This window comes from Chenopodium album, chromosome 13 (assembly GCF_948465745.1).
Source record: "Chenopodium album chromosome 13, dcCheAlbu1.1, whole genome shotgun sequence".
In the NCBI taxonomy this organism is placed as follows: domain Eukaryota; kingdom Viridiplantae; phylum Streptophyta; class Magnoliopsida; order Caryophyllales; family Amaranthaceae; genus Chenopodium; species Chenopodium album.
In genome coordinates, this window is record NC_137846.1 from 6468219 (window position 1) to 6486685 (window position 18467).

At 33.0% G+C, this 18467-nt stretch overlaps 1 protein-coding gene across 1 annotated transcript; it reads left to right on the forward strand.

The window, feature by feature from the left end:
* The first annotated feature begins 8566 nt into the window (after nt 1-8566).
* On the forward strand, nt 8567-10923 carry LOC145575107 (GDSL esterase/lipase At5g08460-like). The gene is made up of 5 exons (XM_081633023.1): nt 8567-8834; nt 9233-9360; nt 9652-9891; nt 10241-10496; nt 10688-10923. Exons 1-5 carry the CDS (start codon nt 8567-8569, stop codon nt 10921-10923), a joined length of 1128 nt encoding a protein of 375 aa, XP_081489149.1.
* The last annotated feature ends 7544 nt before the right edge of the window (nt 10924-18467 follow it).

Sequence of the window (18467 nt, forward strand, 5' to 3'; positions counted from 1 at the left end):
CGAGTAACCCCGTCTACACGGTGTGGCTAACCACATTTTAAAGCTTGTGTTTTATTAAAAGTCGGAATCTTAATTATAAGTACAAATAGAAATACGGAGTAAGGCCCTATTTTGTTCACCTTATTTCCACTTATTTAAAGGTTAATAAGTTTAGATAAGTTTAAATAAGGGTTAATAAGTTCAGATAAGTTCATATAAGATAAGTTCAGGAAAAATAAGTTCAGATAAGTTGTGATAAGAGTTAATCAGGACTACCCAAGTTTAATTTATAACTAAAATAAGTTTTAATAAGGGCTAATAAGTTCAAATAAGTTCAGATAAGCAAAAAATCAGGTGAATAGATCGCACCCTAACTTTTAATTGTTCTCCGTGTGATTTTTACTCCGTATTTGCTTTTTTTTTTTTTAATTATTATTTTTTTTAATAGAAAACTAGAAAAGTACTGAGTATATTGTATGAATAAATGTACATACCACAGACAAAATTTTATATATATTGGTAGGTGCAATTTTTAATGGATTGATAAGCTGTGTAAGCATATTTTGGTTTTCCAACTGTTTAGTAGTCCGAAAAATTGGTCTTGAGGAGCAACATGGCAGCACATTGGCATCTAATTTTTCGATCTAAAATTCTAAATTAAGTATTTGAGTCATTGGGCTATGATGTTGTAAACGTTTTCTTGTAGGTCAATAACTAAAATAAATCACTAAGGGTCTGTTCTCATTAACTGAAATGAGCTGAACTGAACTGAACTTATTAGAGCTGAACTGCTTTGAACTGAAATGAATATTTTATAAGAGAAGGAAATTAGGAGCCGAACTGAACTGAACTGAACTTATTAGACCTGAACTGAACTGAACTTAACTGAAAATAATCGTATGAGAATAGGCCCTAAGTACAAAGTTTGTGACTTAGTTGATGTGTGAAGGGAAAGGGTTAAAGAATAGAGTCTAAGAGGATGAAGGTAGGTATTATCACTGCCCATCCCTCTACGACTACGGACTACTACAATGGCACAAAATGCTTTCCCGGTATTCTGTGTACACTACTACTGGAGCTAGGCATGGGCCGGGTTGTGCAAGCCAATGTGTACGTGTCAAGATTTAGACCAAAATAAATATTATCGTATCAATCAGATTGTACCGATATTACATGATGAACTACTAATAAGAACATTTCATGCATACACAACCGGTTCTATGTGTGTTTCAAATTGAGCAAGACAAAATGTAAATATTGTTTATGGCTCGGTTTATGGCCATTGGCATCTCTCATGCCATAAAAATATCAGGCCATATTTGTTTGTTGAATAAAAAATCTGTATATAAACACAATATAAAAAAAAAATTGATTGCACAAAACATATTTACAAAGGAGTAAGGAAAAGAAAGGAAACAATCAAATGGACAATTTCTATTTTTTTTTTTTAAAGACCACATTTTGAATTGTATTACTGTAAAAGAAAATATACTTGTATAGTAATTTAAAGTTGTATAAATCTCCCCGGGAAAAAAAGTTGTATACTTGTATGTGTTAATTTTAAGTTAAGGAGTGCAATTTTATGATTGACTTCCCATTAAAATGATATTTGCTACTGTATACTGGTACTAAAATCAAGATGAGGAGATGGAAGCTTTGCAAAAAATGAAACATTATTGCATTATACTTGTGTCTTTTTGGTAAAGATGGATGCTTCAATATTTTGATCAAAGAGCTATGGTCCTTTGGAGTAGTAATCACAATTTTCTGAGAAAAAGAAAAAATAAAAAAAATTTGTAGTGCCTTTCACCAAAAAATAAAATAAATTTCGAAATAATAACTTATTTAGGAGTTGTTTGGCCTATTTTCTGAAACTGTTTCTCAATCTAAGAAATAGAAACTAAGCCCAAACAAGGGAAATTTAAGAAGTAGAAACACTTTTATAAGAAGCCAAAATAGTTTTTAGGATGGGAAGCATGTCACTCAAACTTAAAATTTCTAAACATATACAAGTTTTTTTTTTTTTTTTTTTTTTTAATTTTTATTTTTTAAAGATACATTAATCATTAGTTCTAAACTACGCAAAAAGCTATGGAGTAAACGGTAAACCGTATCAATTTAAACTAGTCTTTTGGCCCGTACAATGTACAGGCATATTTTAAGGATATTTTTCCAGCCGATGATATTGTTCTCTTTGCATATGTATGTTTTATATTTTAACTCTTTTTCTGATCTCCTTAACGAATTTCGTTAGAATATTTTAAGTAATGGGACTTGTTACTTTGAAACGTGTTTATAAGTCAAAATTAGTTATTGTCTATGTAGATGCTGTAATACCCCGTATTTTTATAAAATATTTAAGTATTAATAAAATGTATTGTTAAAGGCTCAAGTATTTTAATTAAATATTTTAAAGGGTTAAAGTATTTTAAATATAAGATTTTATAAAAGTAAAATATATTTTGGGCCAAACATTTATTAATTATTGGGCAATGTAAATTATTCCTACATACTTTTATTGGAATAACCTATTCCAAAACCCATAACTTAAGCCCTATCCCATAACTTAAGCTCACACCTTTATAAGCCCAAATTTAACCCTACACTCTCTACTCTATAAATATACCATGAATCCCCAAAAATTTCCCACACAAAAAGGTTAATCTTATTTTCTTTCTCCTTTATTTTATTAATTTGTGTAATTATAATTATTGATTTATGGGTTTTGATTTTATTGTTTGAAATTAATTTAATTAGTATCAAATTGTATTTTGATGATTAAACTTTATAATTTCAGATTTTATAAATGTCATAATTTTCAGATTTTGTAAATTTTATAACCTAGGGTTTTTAATTATTGAAAATCACGATTTTAGGGTTTTTGCGAACAATTGATTTAGGGCTTTTATAGTAATGATGTTTGAAATTTTGGTGATTATAACTACTGATTAGTTTAACTTAATTCCAGATTATTTTGAACACGTAAATTCGTGTTTTAATTTTTAGATTTCCATTCGTTAATATTAATCCCGTTATAATCCCGATCAGGTTCTGAACTCATCCGAGTTTGATAAAAAAGTAGTGTTTTCCATGTGGAAACAACGTTTTAAGAAAGACTCACCACCTTTGGCCAAATTCAGCCTCTAAATATGATTTTCGGGCAGTTTTTGATTTTTAACGAAGTTTGTTTATGCTTTAAATTTTATCCTTGAGTTTAAAGGATAAGGGATAATTTAATGTTTCTATGGATAATTTAAGTATAAAAATGTATTTTGATGAAGTTTTAAAAGGGTTTTTGATTAGTTTAAAATGCTGGAATTTTATTTAAAGTAGTATAATTGTGATTTTAATGAAAGGGTGTGATTACCCATTAAAAAGGAGTTTAATTAGGGGTTTTTAAATAATTTTCAGATTTTTTTTAAGTAGTCTAAAGTAAATTTAAGTTGCTGGAAATTGTGTATACAAGGAGAATTAATATAGTATTATTGTCCCTTTATGTACGAGACTTGATTCGGGAATTATTGTAGTGTAATCGGCTACTTTAAGGGCTTATTTGAGGTACGTTCGTGTACTTAGCATAATTATGTTGATGTAGTAGCATGTTAAATGTGTTTGATTGATTACAAGTAATATCATGCTAGGTTTGGAATGGAAATTATGATTTGGATGTTATTGGTGATTGGATTATGAAGCATGATTTATTTGTGAGGGATTATTGAATGGAAAATAATAGCTTAGAATATTATTTATGAACCACATATTTATTTATGGCATGATAGAGAGCATGTTTAATTAAACTAAATGTTTAATTTGGTTTGGAATATTGAAAAGGAATTTAATTATGGTTCATATAATTTTTATTGATGCTATAAGCATGAGGAAAGAGCTATATAAGTGTCCATGTACACGAGGAATAAATTGTATGTTGGTGTCTTAGTGCGCTTAAGGTGTTTTTAACACCGAGGGATAGGATTTGTGGCGCTTTATGCGTTTAAGGTGTCATTGGCACGGAGGTAGAATTAAAAAGGGTTCAACATTAATATTTTGTGGTCACTAATTATTCAAGAATTAAATTGATATATTTGATTGTTTGAATAATTATTGTTGATTGAATGATTATGGTTTGAGAGTCGTCACCAAGCTTAATAATCGGTAAATAAAGTAAAGTGAAAGAGAACACCAAAACTCTTGAAACGTATATACCTTGAGTATGAACATATGGGGGGAGTTATGTGACTTTATATTTGATCATAACTTCTACTGGAGTACAGGACGCTGTACATTCCTTTTATTATTATTATGCGCTGGAATTCCGCCACCTATGTGTGGTTTTTGATGCTGGCACGGTTAGCTCCCGTGTCAGTAACCTCAATTTATTGGGGGAGGTTAGTGGGAAACCCGTTCGATGCGTAATCAACGCTAAATAAATTATTTAGTGTTTAGTGACAACTTTTATTGAATGTTGTATGCTTGAAAAACAGATGCAACAAGGTAAGTCGTGTGTTGATAGGGAATTGTATGCTAGTGTGTTAATTACGCTTATGTACTCAGCTTTGTTGATTGTGTGTTTTGTGTGTTATTGGCCTTGTCTTTATCATGGTCCTATGATGACCCATTTTTAATGGAGAGTAGTGGAAATAGGTAGAGATAAGCTTTTCAGGTGATGAAGCATTTTCATGAATGGGCATGAGTGAAGAGCGAATCATGCTAGTTTCTATAAGTATATGATGTGTTTATTGCTTTATTTATTTATGACTTGATTATTATGCGTGACTAACGAAAAGAGTTTTGAGTTCAGTTTTGGTTTTAATAAGGGCCTATAATGGTTCCAAGTTGTAGGTCGATTTTATTTTACTTCGTTTAACTTTGGGTTGACTTGTTTTGAAAGGTTTTGAAATTAGTCTTCCGCTGTGTGTCTTTGATAGTTGCCTTAGTCGTTTTCACGGTGGCGGTAATGTCTTAGATATTCCTATTTAAAGTTTTAAACAGGGCAAAATAGGTATTTTAAAAGAAATGAATTTCTAGGGCGTTACAGATACTAATAATTATTGTAGCATGTAATAAGCCTTTGTTTATAAGTAAAAAACAATACTTTGTATGATTTAAGTTATTTGCAACCACTAAAATATTTATCCTAAAGGCAACGAAGATGAAGGGTTTGATTACCAATATATTTGAACCCTTGATTTCTAATTTGTAAAGGTAATTGAAAGTGATTTTAAACTCATCACTAATACAACCCGGTAATAAGATTATAGTTTAGTAATTAAAATGGGGAGAAAAAAAAGAAAGAAATCATTCAACTAAACCAAAACCAAGAATTTCGAACCTAAATTATTTATTTTGTTAAAAGATTTTCAAACCTTTAATTGAAGCTTAAACCAAATAACAGATTAACAAGCCAAAGAACTTTACCTCTGATAACCACCTTCAATTTGCTTCAACCTTACTACAAAAGCATACAACAATTTTCCAATTTGTTAACTGGGGATTTCAAGTAACAATAACTCATCTATGTTTATATTTTATTCCAATTTCACTAAAAATTAAATTAAAACTTAAAATGTAAAAAAAAAATATGTTAAAGAAAGAAAAAGATAATAGTCACTCACCAAATCTGCATGCAAATGTGACGGAGGTGGAGCTATGTTAATTATAGGTAATATTGCATTGAGTAAGGTTAGTGAATTGTGAATAAATACCAAAAACTCATTATCATCATTATTATGGGCGGATTTGTAACCAAAAAGATGATTAAAGAAATTAATTTGTGGGAATTTAAGAGGGGAGATGAAAATAAAGAGTGCGTGGGATCGATTATTGTAGGTTTGCTGATGAAGGTGAAGAAGCCATGGATGGTGGATTTACTGTTAAAAGATATAGTAATATACATATAAATATGTAATAATTAATATACAATTACTACGTACCTAGAGTTATAAACTGTTAATTATAAATTATAAATTTTTAATTAAATAATTACTTTCTCTTAGAATTAATAAGATAATAGTACACACTTGGCATATAGATTAAACTTGTGAACATGTGGCACAATGGATTGGAATAGTGAACACTTGGCACATTCAATTGGAAAAGATAATATAGGATGGAGACATGTGTGCATCTTGGTTTGAGTTTTTAAATATTAAGTATAGATATAGATAGTACACACTTGGCATATAGATTAAAATTGTGAACATGTGGCACAATGGATTGGAATAGTGAACACTTGGCACATTCAATTGGAAAAGATAATATAGGATGGAGACATGTGTGCATCTTGGTTTGAGTTTTTAAATACTAAGTATAGAAGTATAGATATAGATGTTTGGGGTGAGCCACGAGCATTATGAAAAGATCCTTTTTTAATTTTCTTTCCTTATAATAATATTACTATAATTATCCTCATTTATTTGGTGTGATTTTACATCATCTCACATATTTTCCGGACATAGCTTAAAAAGACTAGAATTTTTTATAAATATCAATTTATACACACAATTCATATGTATTCACTATCTAAACTCATATCAGTCATATGCATCGATCCTTATTAATGAGTCATGCATTTTCATGCCACATTGCTTGCAAAAATTCATTTCTCTGTTCTCTTTAACTTCTTTCACATGAAACGTCTTAATATGCATGTGATTCACAATTTCCACTTTCATGCATGTAACTACAATTATGTACCACTTTAACTAATTATATCCCTTAATTCCTCACGTTCACTACCTAATTATCACCGCATGCATAATTTAGATTTAGAAAGTGTGCTTTTCATGAACTAAAAAAATGCAATCAAGAGTTCTCTTCGCCATAAAACAAGAAATTTACCAAAGGTTAAGCCCAATTGTCCATACAATAATGATACAAATGAAACTATGAAGGGTTAATATCTTTTTTTTTTTTTATTATTGGAAAAAGGACTACCTATGCTTAATTACAGCTAATATAAATTCTAATTAGTGAAATCAAGGGAATAAAACACACTTTAATTCCCGGTAAATAAAATAAAAATTAAAAGAAATACACCCTTATTAATCTACCCAATAAATCAATTACCAATATGCATGACCTTGCAAGCCTTGATATACATGCACAAATTACTTTGTGAGTTTTATACTTTTATATACTTTTATATATACTTTCTCCGAGAGAGTATAGTTTTATACTCTGTATAATATTAAAGTCAATAAAAATATCTAAAACTACACGCCAATAAATAATACTCCGTAACAAAGGGAGTAAAACAAGATCAAATAATTTCAAATTTAATAGTTTTTTTTTTTTTTTTTTTTTTTTTTTTTTTTTTTTTTTTGAAGGGGGAACCCTAATGTAAACTCGCTCTAATCTGGTTTCTGATCTTGCTCTTGAGCTAATTAAATAAGTTCAATTAATTGAAAAATCAAATAAATAGATCAAACCCTAAATATGTTGGTGTAGTTGTGTAGATTCTCATCACGGTAAGTAGCTATAATATATATTCTCTATTTTATTTTCTCCCCAGATTATCCAAAGTAGGCAATTAAATTAAAGAAACGTAAGCATCTCGACTCTTGAGTATATTTCATGGAAAAAGGCGCATTTCATGTAGACGTCCTTTTTTCATGAATTATGATCACAACCATTAACAATGCTTTCAAAGTATGTATTGATCCATACTTAGCCTCTGGATTTGTCTGTCATGGCCCACAACTTTCATCCTTTTGTACATGATAATTATGCTTGAAGTTTACTTGCAAGGAGAATAACATGATTTTTCGTTAGCAAACAAACAAGTTGGTGTGATAGTGTGATACCCTTAGCTTACATTTTGTTAATTATTTTGAGCATATTCATGTTTGGAAAAAGCTAGGTAGGTAATGTGAGCTCTAAGTTGTAAAGTCACAGTTAAAAGACTTTCATACAAGTTATGGAGTACAGTACAAGATATAACACAGTATTAAAATGGTGACTATCTAAATATAATAAATTAAATCCGTTTTAGCAAGTTAATTTTAATTTAAATTTATGATTTAAATCGTATGTGTTAACTAAGATTAATCTCAACATTGAAGTGAATTATAAAGTATATTCTCCAAAATAATTCAATGCTACTATTTCTATTAGAAGGATTACAAAATTTATCTATGTATAACACTCGTTAAAAATTAGAAAAAAAAAAAAAGCGAGATCATCTCAGTTGTGAAGATGGATTAATGCACAATTAAGTTTATTCTAAAAGACTAGCCAAAATTATGGTTATTGTTATTAATTTTATTTATCTATAAAATAAATATGTTTTCTTAAAAAAAGAAGAAACTATGTTTACCTCCATTACCCAAGCCTAGAAGTCATATCAAAAGGGAAACGAAAAGGAAAAACCATGCATAAAATTATGGCATCAAAGAGGAAATTTGGGAATAAAGGTCACAAGTTAACAAACTTTGCAAACATATTGTGCATTTAAATTAACACGTACCCATCTTTATTTGCTTTCTAACAACATTTTACGTAGGCTTTATATACTTCTTCGTAGATCGTATACCTTTTAACAAATTACAAAAAAGAACCAAAAATATACCTTAACATTATATTATCAATCATGAAGAATTTATGCCTGATGAGAATACTCAAGAAATTGAGAATCATCAATTTTATAGTTCTAATATATGCATTTTTACATGCTAGATTGGCATCAAGTGCTCAACAATTTACAGCAATGTACGTCTTTGGAGATTCACTTGTTGATAATGGAAACAACAACTACTTGACCGCCCAAGCTAAAGCAAACTTCTACCCTTACGGGATTGATTTTTATCAAGGACCTACCGGAAGATTCACCAACGGGAAAACCATAATCGACTTTCTTTGTAATTTCATTAATCGCTTTTCTATTCGCAATTTTATTTTTTACTTTACTTCGTAATGCATAAAACAAGTTTCTATAATGAGTTGTGAGTTGTGACAACACAATGTAGATTGATTTGGTTCTTAAGGTAGCATGGCACAACGTGCGGCCTAGTCCATAGGATGGCTGGCAGGACATGACCACCGTGGCTTAGGCTGGGTTGCACCATGTCGACACAATTCATTGCCATGCTTATATAGTTGATTTTTTTTTTTTTTTTTTTTTTTTTTTTTTTTTTTTTTGGGGTGATTAATTTGACCCTCTTAATTTAAATACACCCGTCCATACTAAATTTTTTTATTTTTTATTTTTTCTTACATGTCATATATTCGTACTTTATGAACTAATTTGTGTATGCAGCTGAATCGCTAGGACTTCCCTATTTACCACCTTTTGCAAATCCTTTCTCTACTGATAGAGACATCATGTATGGTGTAAATTACGCCTCAGCTGCCGGGGGAATTCTTGAAGAAAGTGGACAAGCCTTGGTAAATTTCCTCCTCTTAATCCTTAGAATCTCAAGTATAAGGAACCTTAAGCCGTCTCATCACATCTTCATGTATTTTAAATCTCGTCCTTTTATATTTCTGATTTAAGTTTAGGACGCTATGAAAAGCAAAGACGATCATTATCTATGCCAAATAAAAAAAAAAATACATCATCAATTAAAATTTTTAGATGCGTAATATCATTTGATCACTATCATTTTTGACATGTTTTTCCTCTAATTTGGTCTTACTTCCTTTGTAAAGTCTCATGATAAGTGTAAATTGTGACAGGGAGAAAGATTTAGCTTCAGTCTACAGGCTCGGAATTTCGGAATCACCAAAAGACAGTTGCAAAATCATATGAATGAGACAGAGTTGCAACAATACCTTACAAAGGCTTTGGCAGTGATTATACTAGGAAGCAATGATTATGTAAACAATTACCTCAATCCAACTTACCCAAGTCAATCTAAATTCAAGCCCGAAAATTATGCTGATGTTGTCATCAACCAATACACAAAGCAAATTCAGGTACGACAAATTGTAAGATATCCGTTATACACTCGGGTAGTGTCATAACCATCCATGCCTCCTAAGTTTACACCAAAATTACCTATCAACACAAATTCCTAAAATATCACAAAGATATGAAATAGGGTATTTATGTATCCTCGAGATCAACTACGAGTTACTCATTATAGTAGTTGAAGTATAAATGTGTTTGTTTGCATAATAGAGTCTTCTTAAGAATATGACATGATCGTTTAAAGCAACTCAGACCTTTCTTAGACACTAGGACTTGATTTGCTTCACAATGTAATTCTAAGAAATAAGGGTACATGTGAACATTGCCATTAACACCGTCTCACCTTCTACACAGGCACTATACGATCAAGGTCTAAGGTTGTTCTTCTTGGCTGGAGTAGGGCCAATTGGCTGCACCCCTTCTCAGAAAACAGCGGCTCAACTGCCTGCTGATAAATGTGTTACCTTCAGCAATGATGTGGTTCAGATGTTCAACATAAGGCTAAGAACCTTGGTTGATCAATTTAATGTCACCCACCCAAATGCAACTTTTATTTTTGGAGATACTTTCCAGGCTCTGACGGATATACTTGCTCATCCTTCCCAATTTGGTAAGAAATGTTAATTGGAAGCAAATCTTAGAATTCTTGCAAATGCCCTTTCTTATTAGATGATTGTCCAACACTTAGTTATTACGAGACATTATAAGTTATGGAGAACAAAAAATGGAGAAAGATATCCTAAAAAAATTCCAACCTCAGTTCACATTTGTCTAATGTTAGTAATCATCTGTGGATTGCAGGATTGACAGAATTGGAGAGAGCATGCTGTGGAGTGGGGCGAAATAATGCAGAAAAAATGTGTCTTCCTTTACTAATACCATGTTTAAACAGGAATCAATATGCTTTCTGGGATGCATTTCATCCAACAGAAGCTGTTCACAGGCTCCTAGCTTTAGCGGCTTTTAACGGCCCTAAATCTTATTCTCACCCCTTTAATCTCAAGGAGATAGTTGAGATGACCAAAGTTCAGATCTGAATTCCCCTGTTCTGTAAACTAAAACTTGTGTAAAAGTGCAGCTGTGATTGATATTTGACAATGAAAAAGTTATTATGTATACTAATTCAATTTATTGAACTAACGTAATACTTACAGTGCATAAATGTAGCTTCTGCATGTATTTAGCAGTAGTTGTGTTTATTATAGGCATATAGCTTGACAGTCCTGTGTAATCGATTTTCGAGGTTTAAATAATGAATTAAAGGCAATTTTATAACTCTTGTTGCACCTAAAAATTTTAAGGCTTCTAGACTCCTAATAACCAAAATATAATTATGTTTATCATCCAATTGAGTTTGTTTCATGTAAACTTAAGGTTAAATAGACCCGAAAAGCAAAATAACCAAGCATACACACCACAAGTTGAGTTCAAATTGTCTGCATCAGCCTACTGCCAAAGAAAACTTAGTTAAAATTTCTTTGATGATAAGTTTGATTGAGAGAGTCTCATACTCTCATGTGATATACAGATTGGTTGAATTCTTCACTGGCGATTGCAATCCTGCATCAGGCTTCTAAGGTCTAAGTTCTACGTCTTCATCTATACAGAGGGATATAATAAGGTTGAACTAGAAAAGGAAATAAGTCACAGATTCCAAATGATGCAGCAAGCAAAACTTCTCGGCTTAGGAAAACTAATGCCAACTAAAAGCATCTAAATCTGTGAAGCTAACAGAAAATTTCCAAGAAGCCAACATACTACGTAGCAACATTGCAACAATACTGATTTTAGGTCTTAGCAATTCTAACATTCAAAACATACTAATCATATTCCAGGTTTCCAAGTGTTTCGGCATTAAAATCTCAGTTCTAGGTCTTGGCTAATTATATTGCTTTCAGCATCCCACAAGAGCACAAGCAATTAAAGGGGTGTGTAATACTAACAACTTAATGTTACACTGCGAGCTTTGACACAATAGACAATAATGAGGACATAAGAAAGAGATAATAATAATATATAGAAGGCTAATTGCCTATAAAACCACTTAATTAAAGACATCAAACTGAAATTGAAGAAAGAGAGGTATGCAGTCGGTACCAAGAATATAACTGAGGCACAATTTATCAAAATATATAATACCATAATAAATTAGATAATAATATCAAACTACAAAAGTACCTGAGGCACTATCGAGGAAGCAGCCCTTTTCTTCCATTTTACTGAGTAGCTCGACAGCTTCACTCATAACCCTTTCTTGCAGAAGCCTCTGATTATTGCAAATTCAAGTTTCACAGCCTCAAACAAACAAAACAGCAAAAGCCATGAGCTTGCATTTCCTTGAACAGCTTATGTTTCACAACCTCACACAAACAAAACAACAACAAAAGCCATGAGCTTGCATTTCCTTGAACAGTTTATGCACAAGTAGGAGTATACTGGCTTTACACATTCCAGAAAAACATGTAATTGGTAACAAGATCAGATGCTATTTCTTTTACATTACTTCAAAAAAAGTTGAGGGCTTTGTCAATGTTAATGTTTCTTTTCAGCTGATAAGTTTCTGATGTCTGCATCAACTTCAAATCCCTGGCCAACCATAATATCACGGTAGTATAATGCATTTGACAAATCATTATTGAGAATGTAACCTCTAATGACCGTATTATAAGTAACATCATCAGGGGGGCAACCATCTTCCTCCATTATCCTCAACACTTGACCAGCTTCACTCATCATCTCTTTCTTGCAGAAGCCTTTGACCAGTATATTGTATGTTTTAACAGTAGGTTGCAGACCTTTTGTTACAAGATGTGAAAAGACTTTTGCTGCATCGTCAAGTTGTCCAGCCTCACACAAGTTGTCTATTAGGATATTGTAGATGACAATATCTGGCTTAACACCATTATCCTCCATTTCTTCAAGCAATTTCACAGCCTCATCAAGTAGCGCACTTTTGCAAAGGCAGTCAAGCAAAGATGCATAGGTGACAACATCTGGAGTAACTCCGGCAGCTAGCATTTCCTTGAACAACTTATGTGCAATTGGGATTCTATTGGCTTTGCACAGTCCATCTATAAGAGTGTTATAGGTAACAACATCAGGTGTTATCCCTTTCTGTAACATCTCATGGAATATGGTTAGGGCCTTGTCAATGTTATTAGCCTTGCAATATCCATTAATCATAGTGTTGAAACTGACAAGATTAGGCTCACAACCATTTTCAGCCATGAGAACGAGTAGGTTCTCTGCATCCTCCATCTGACTGCACAAACAATATCCATCCAGTAACGCATTATAAGTAATGATGTCAGGAGTCACACCTTTCTCAATCATGTGCTTTAGAATGGATTGAGCTTGATCAACACAGCCATCTTTACAAAACATGTCAACCAGCATGCTGTAGGTCTTAACATTAGGTGCAATGTTGCTCTCTAACATCTCAGCGAACACACGCTGAGCCTCATCCCCACAGCCGGAATTGTAGAGGCCTCGAATCAAGGAAGTATAAGTGACAACATTGGGTTTAATGCCCTCAGTTTTCATGGAGGAGAACAGGTCTAGGGCCTCTTCTAATAACCTGTCCTTACAAAGACTATCGATAATAGTGTTGTACATAACAATGTTAGGCTTAAAATGAGATCCAGATTGCATTTTGTTAAGAAAAGTGAGAGCAGACGCATTGTCGCCAATCCTACAAAGCCCTTTGACAATAGTATTATAGGTAACAATGGAGGGTTGGAAACCAAGCTTGACAATTTTATCCAACAAATGAGCAGCTTGGGGGAAATTATCAGAGTGGATAAAACCATCAATTAAGGTATTAAAAATGACAGAATTAAGAGGATAACCAAGCTTAAGTCTTTTACCAAGGAGAGAGAATCCGAAATCAACTCTGCCCAAATGACAGTAGCAATTGGCAAGAATACCAATAGAATACATATCGGGTTTAATACCAAACAATTCAAGGTGCCTGAAGAGAGAGATAACGGTGGAATGATGTTGAAGTCGTTTCAATTTGACAATAGCAGTAAATAACTGATTGAAACACATGACAGAAGGAAGAGGGCACAAATTAATCATTTGATTATATAGAGAAAGGGGGGATTTAAGATCGGAAAACCCTAATTTGGATTGCTCTGTAATTGAAGTTAGAAACAATTGACGATCTTGGAAAGAAGAGAAAAGTCGAAAATGGGAAAGAAAAGAAGAGGAAAGAGACATACCGCCATTAAAGAAGAAAGAAGAAGCTTTAGAAGAAATCATCATCAGAGACCTGAGTTCTCGCAAATCGCAATCTTCTTCTTCTCCTCCTTGTTATGTTTTGACAAGGTAAGGTTTAAAAAAATCACATTTTTCTTATAAAAAATTCAACATTTATTTTATTCCTCGAAAATCCAACCTTCATACCCCACCTTCTCCAAGAGATTCATTCCCCGTTGATGACCGATTTTAGTAAGTTATGTGCCACGTATTAGCCATTAATTGGTCAATTATATTTTTAATCACTAAAAAACAAAATAATTAAAAGGAAAAATTTGTCACAAAAAACCTTTTAAAAGCACCATTTTGAGAACAAAAAAAAATTTAAAAACTTTTTGGTTAAAAAAAAACAATCACATTCATTTTTTTTGCGAGAGGAAACCCATTTCCTTAATTATCCTCTAATTAACTTAATTAGGCTCTAATTTCCTCCTATATATTCTAATTAACCTCTAACCCACCCAATTACATAATAAAAGATTAATTTATATATAAAAAAATCACCACCACAACCACCAACCAACCACCTTCTTCCCCTTCTTCCTCCCTTTCCCCTCCCCTGGAAGCAACCCCCCTCTCCCACCGGATCCGCCACCGAGAATCCCACACCTGCGGTGATCTACCTCCACTGTCGATTGACCTCATTTTTCTCCTTTATCCTTGTTGGCTCCCTTCAAATTTTTGGCTTTTATTTACTCAAACAAACTCAAATCAAGTCCAAATCAATTTCAATTTGCTTCAAATCACCCTAGCTTCATATAAATATATAATCAAAGCCAAAACAAGCATAAATTGCAAGCAAGATGCACAAAAAAAAAAAACCCCAAATCGTTTCTCTAGGGTTTTTCATAATCAAGGAGGTCATTATCGCCGGCGGTGATAAGGGGGAAAATGAGGGTTGTCCGGCGGTGGAGGAGGTCGCCGGAGGTCGGGGATTTGGGCAGCGGGTCCGGTGGGGGAGGGGGTTGCGCTAGGGGAAGGGGAAAGAGAGGAGGAAGGAAGAGGAAAGGGAGGAGAAAGGGGAGGGGTTGTGGTTTTTTTTTTTTTTTTTTTTTTTAATTTAATCTAATTATTTAGGGTTTGTTTGGCATTGTTTTTTGTTTTTTGTTTTCAGTTTTTTTGAAAACCAAAAACAGGAAACAAGAAAAAGGTGTTTCCACTTTTCTGTTGTCAGTTTTCAAAATTATCATGATTTTGATAAGTTTGACTAATTTTTGAACCATTATATGACATATATTGTATGATTTTGAAAAACAAAAAACCAAAAAACAGAAAACCACAGTGATGCCAAACAAAGCCTTAGTAATTTGGTGGGCTAAAGGTTATTTGAAGAAAATAGAGGAAATTAGAGCCTGATCAAGTTAATTAAAGTGTAATTAAGTAAATAGGTTTCCTCCCGCAAAAAAAATAAACGTGGTGGTTTTTATAACCAAAAAACTTTTAAAAGGTTTTTTTCTGCAAAATGGTGCTTTTTTAAAAGGTTTTTTGTAACAAATTTTTCAAATTAAAAAAAAAAACAAAATAAAATCAGAAAAGCCAATCCCACCCTCCTTCCCTGACCACCCTATCCCCACCGGCCACCGAAACCCAGCAACACAATCGCACCGCCGTGCCACAACAGTCACAACCACCAATCAGCAAATCCAGCTCGCACCACCGCCCATATATCTCCATTTCTTCCCTACATTTCAGCAGCCTCGCAAATCGCAACCATCGACTCCAAACCGCCCAGCCACCAATAATCACGGCCAGCCAACAGTGCAGCCCGAAATCCCAAACCAACCACCAATTAGGCTGCCGCCGCACCTGCTCCAACCCACACCAATTAACAACCGACCACCGCAACGATTCCAAACCTGAACTCGCACCATCAATCGATCATCCACCATCAATTGAAACCCGCAACCACTGACTCCAAACTACCACTTACCTCACACAACAATGCTTCTATTTCTTCTCTCTTCTCTGACAACCATTGTCGATTGATTCTTTTCCCTTGTTAAAGTTGGTTGAGGTTGGTTTTCGGTGGTTATGGAAGGGTTTCAGATCTTGGTTGTGGCTGCAAATTGGGTGGGTTTGGGTTTCGAATTTTGGTGATGGTAACTGGGTTAAGGGTTATGGTGTTGGTGCGACTTGTTTGGGGTGGTTATGGTGGGATTTCGGGTTATGGTGGGATTTCGGGTCATGGTGCGGTGGTGGTGAGAGTGGTTACGGGATGGGTTGTGGTGGTGAGAGTGGTTGAGTGGTGTTGGTGGTGTACTAGGCCTACTAGCGGTGGACGTGGTACGATGTTCAGGTGGTGTTGGTGGTGTACAGGAGGGTTGTTGGGTTGTTTCCATTTCTGAGGAGAGAGAAGAAAGAAAGAGGAGGAGTGAGAAAAGAAATTGAGAGAATTAAAAAAAAAAAAAAAATCTTTTTAACCTGTTAGAGAAGGTGGGGTATAAAAGTTGGATTTTTATGAGAAAAAAGTGCAAAGGTTGGATTTTTGAGGAATAATATGAGGAATAAATAAGAAAGGCGTTTTTACTTTTCAGCACCTTATTCTTTTGTAATTCGTGTAAAACAAATAATTTTTTTTTTCTTTATCGAAAAAGGTATCATAGACCGGTAAATTTCATGTAAAAAAATTTACATCATAAGACATCCATGAGAATATCCACAATGATTGTACATAAGGACTTACTAGCAATTTCTACATAGCTCCATAGAGCTATGTAGTTTCACTCCATCCAATGCTATTATATTTATTTGTTTAATAAATTTATTTATTTTATATCATCATGTGGTACATAATCATGTGGTACATAATAAAATTACAAAAGAAATAGCTTGTCATTGTAGATGTTGTAGCTTAAATCATGTGGCTTGATAAATAATGATGTGGCAATCCTTAACTATATGTACATATAACTTGCCATTGTGGATGCTCTAAGTTAATTTGCTTGATACTTCCTACTCCATTTTGCCGAGTGTTACAAATTACGGAGTAACTTGTTGTAGTTACATAGCGCAAACCAAAAAAAAAAGAAAAGAAAATGAAGACCATATACTCCTATGTGAGTATTTTTGTATTAAAGAGTATATAGACATAGTGTAAGAGATTTATTAAATAAAATTGAACCCATAAGTTAGGATTATGAGTGGCAAAGATTAACTATTCTTACGAGTACCGCTCCTTTTCTTCTTTTTCTCTCTTCTCTCTCCTCTCTCTCCTAGGATTTTAATTTTCTTGTCCGTATAGACTGAAAATAGTTAATTAATTTTTTGTTTGTTTGTTTTGTTTTACGTTTTGGTTTGCTTGTTTTGTTTTGTTCTCTCCATTTGTGAGAGACTGTCCCAATTTTCCGAATTTTTCCCAATTTTCTGGGATTTTGATTCTCACCTATGGATGAGAATTTTATTTTTAGGGTTCTTATAATAATTGGAAAGGTGATTTGGATTCCTATGGGTCTAGGATTTGTCATCAACTGATTGATCAAAACATCAGCGCCGATTGTTGAGGTCTCAACTTGGAAAGATGCAAAGACATCGAAAATCATTGCTCACGTCAAGCTTGAAGCGGTGGAGTATGAACTGTGCCAAATATGCAAATTAGTTATGTTTTTGATTGTAAAAGTTATGATATTTTCTCTAAATCTGTGGTTTACAAATATTTATTATGGTTATTATTTATGATATTATACTTCCTGTTCAAAAAAAAAAAAAAATTAGGATTATGAGTAATAAAAAAATGAATAAAAAATTGCTATAAAAAGAATAAATTAAAAAAGAGTAATACCCATAAAAAAGAAAGAATTAAAGAGAGTAATGAGATGCAACTGATACAAGTGACACAACACACAAAAAAGATTTCAACCAAGTAACTCATATGATGATTATAAGCATTTGTTCCCCCGAAAATAAGTTTGTTTACCACGGAGTAGTTAGATGCGAAGTATTAATAGCTTCTAAGTATTGAGATTCTACAATAACCTCGAAGATAGAACAACATCGTACCTCTAATATATTAAAAAATTTGCATTAGTACAAACATCATGGAAATATTAACAATATTAAGGTAAAAGTCAATAAATTACGACTACGATTCACTAATAAAGTAATACTAATAGTCGAGTATTATCTCCCAATCTGAACTCCAAGACCAAAAATTGATAGCAAAAAAGAAGCACCCTCCTACACCTCATATGCTCATCTTTCCACTTCCACTACAATTTACAAGGCCATATAAGGTATAACCCAAGGAAGGGAGGACCAAACCCAAGACCAAAGTCACAGCATTTCATCAGCAGTAACTGACTTAAGTGAGAGCTTGTTTCGTTCA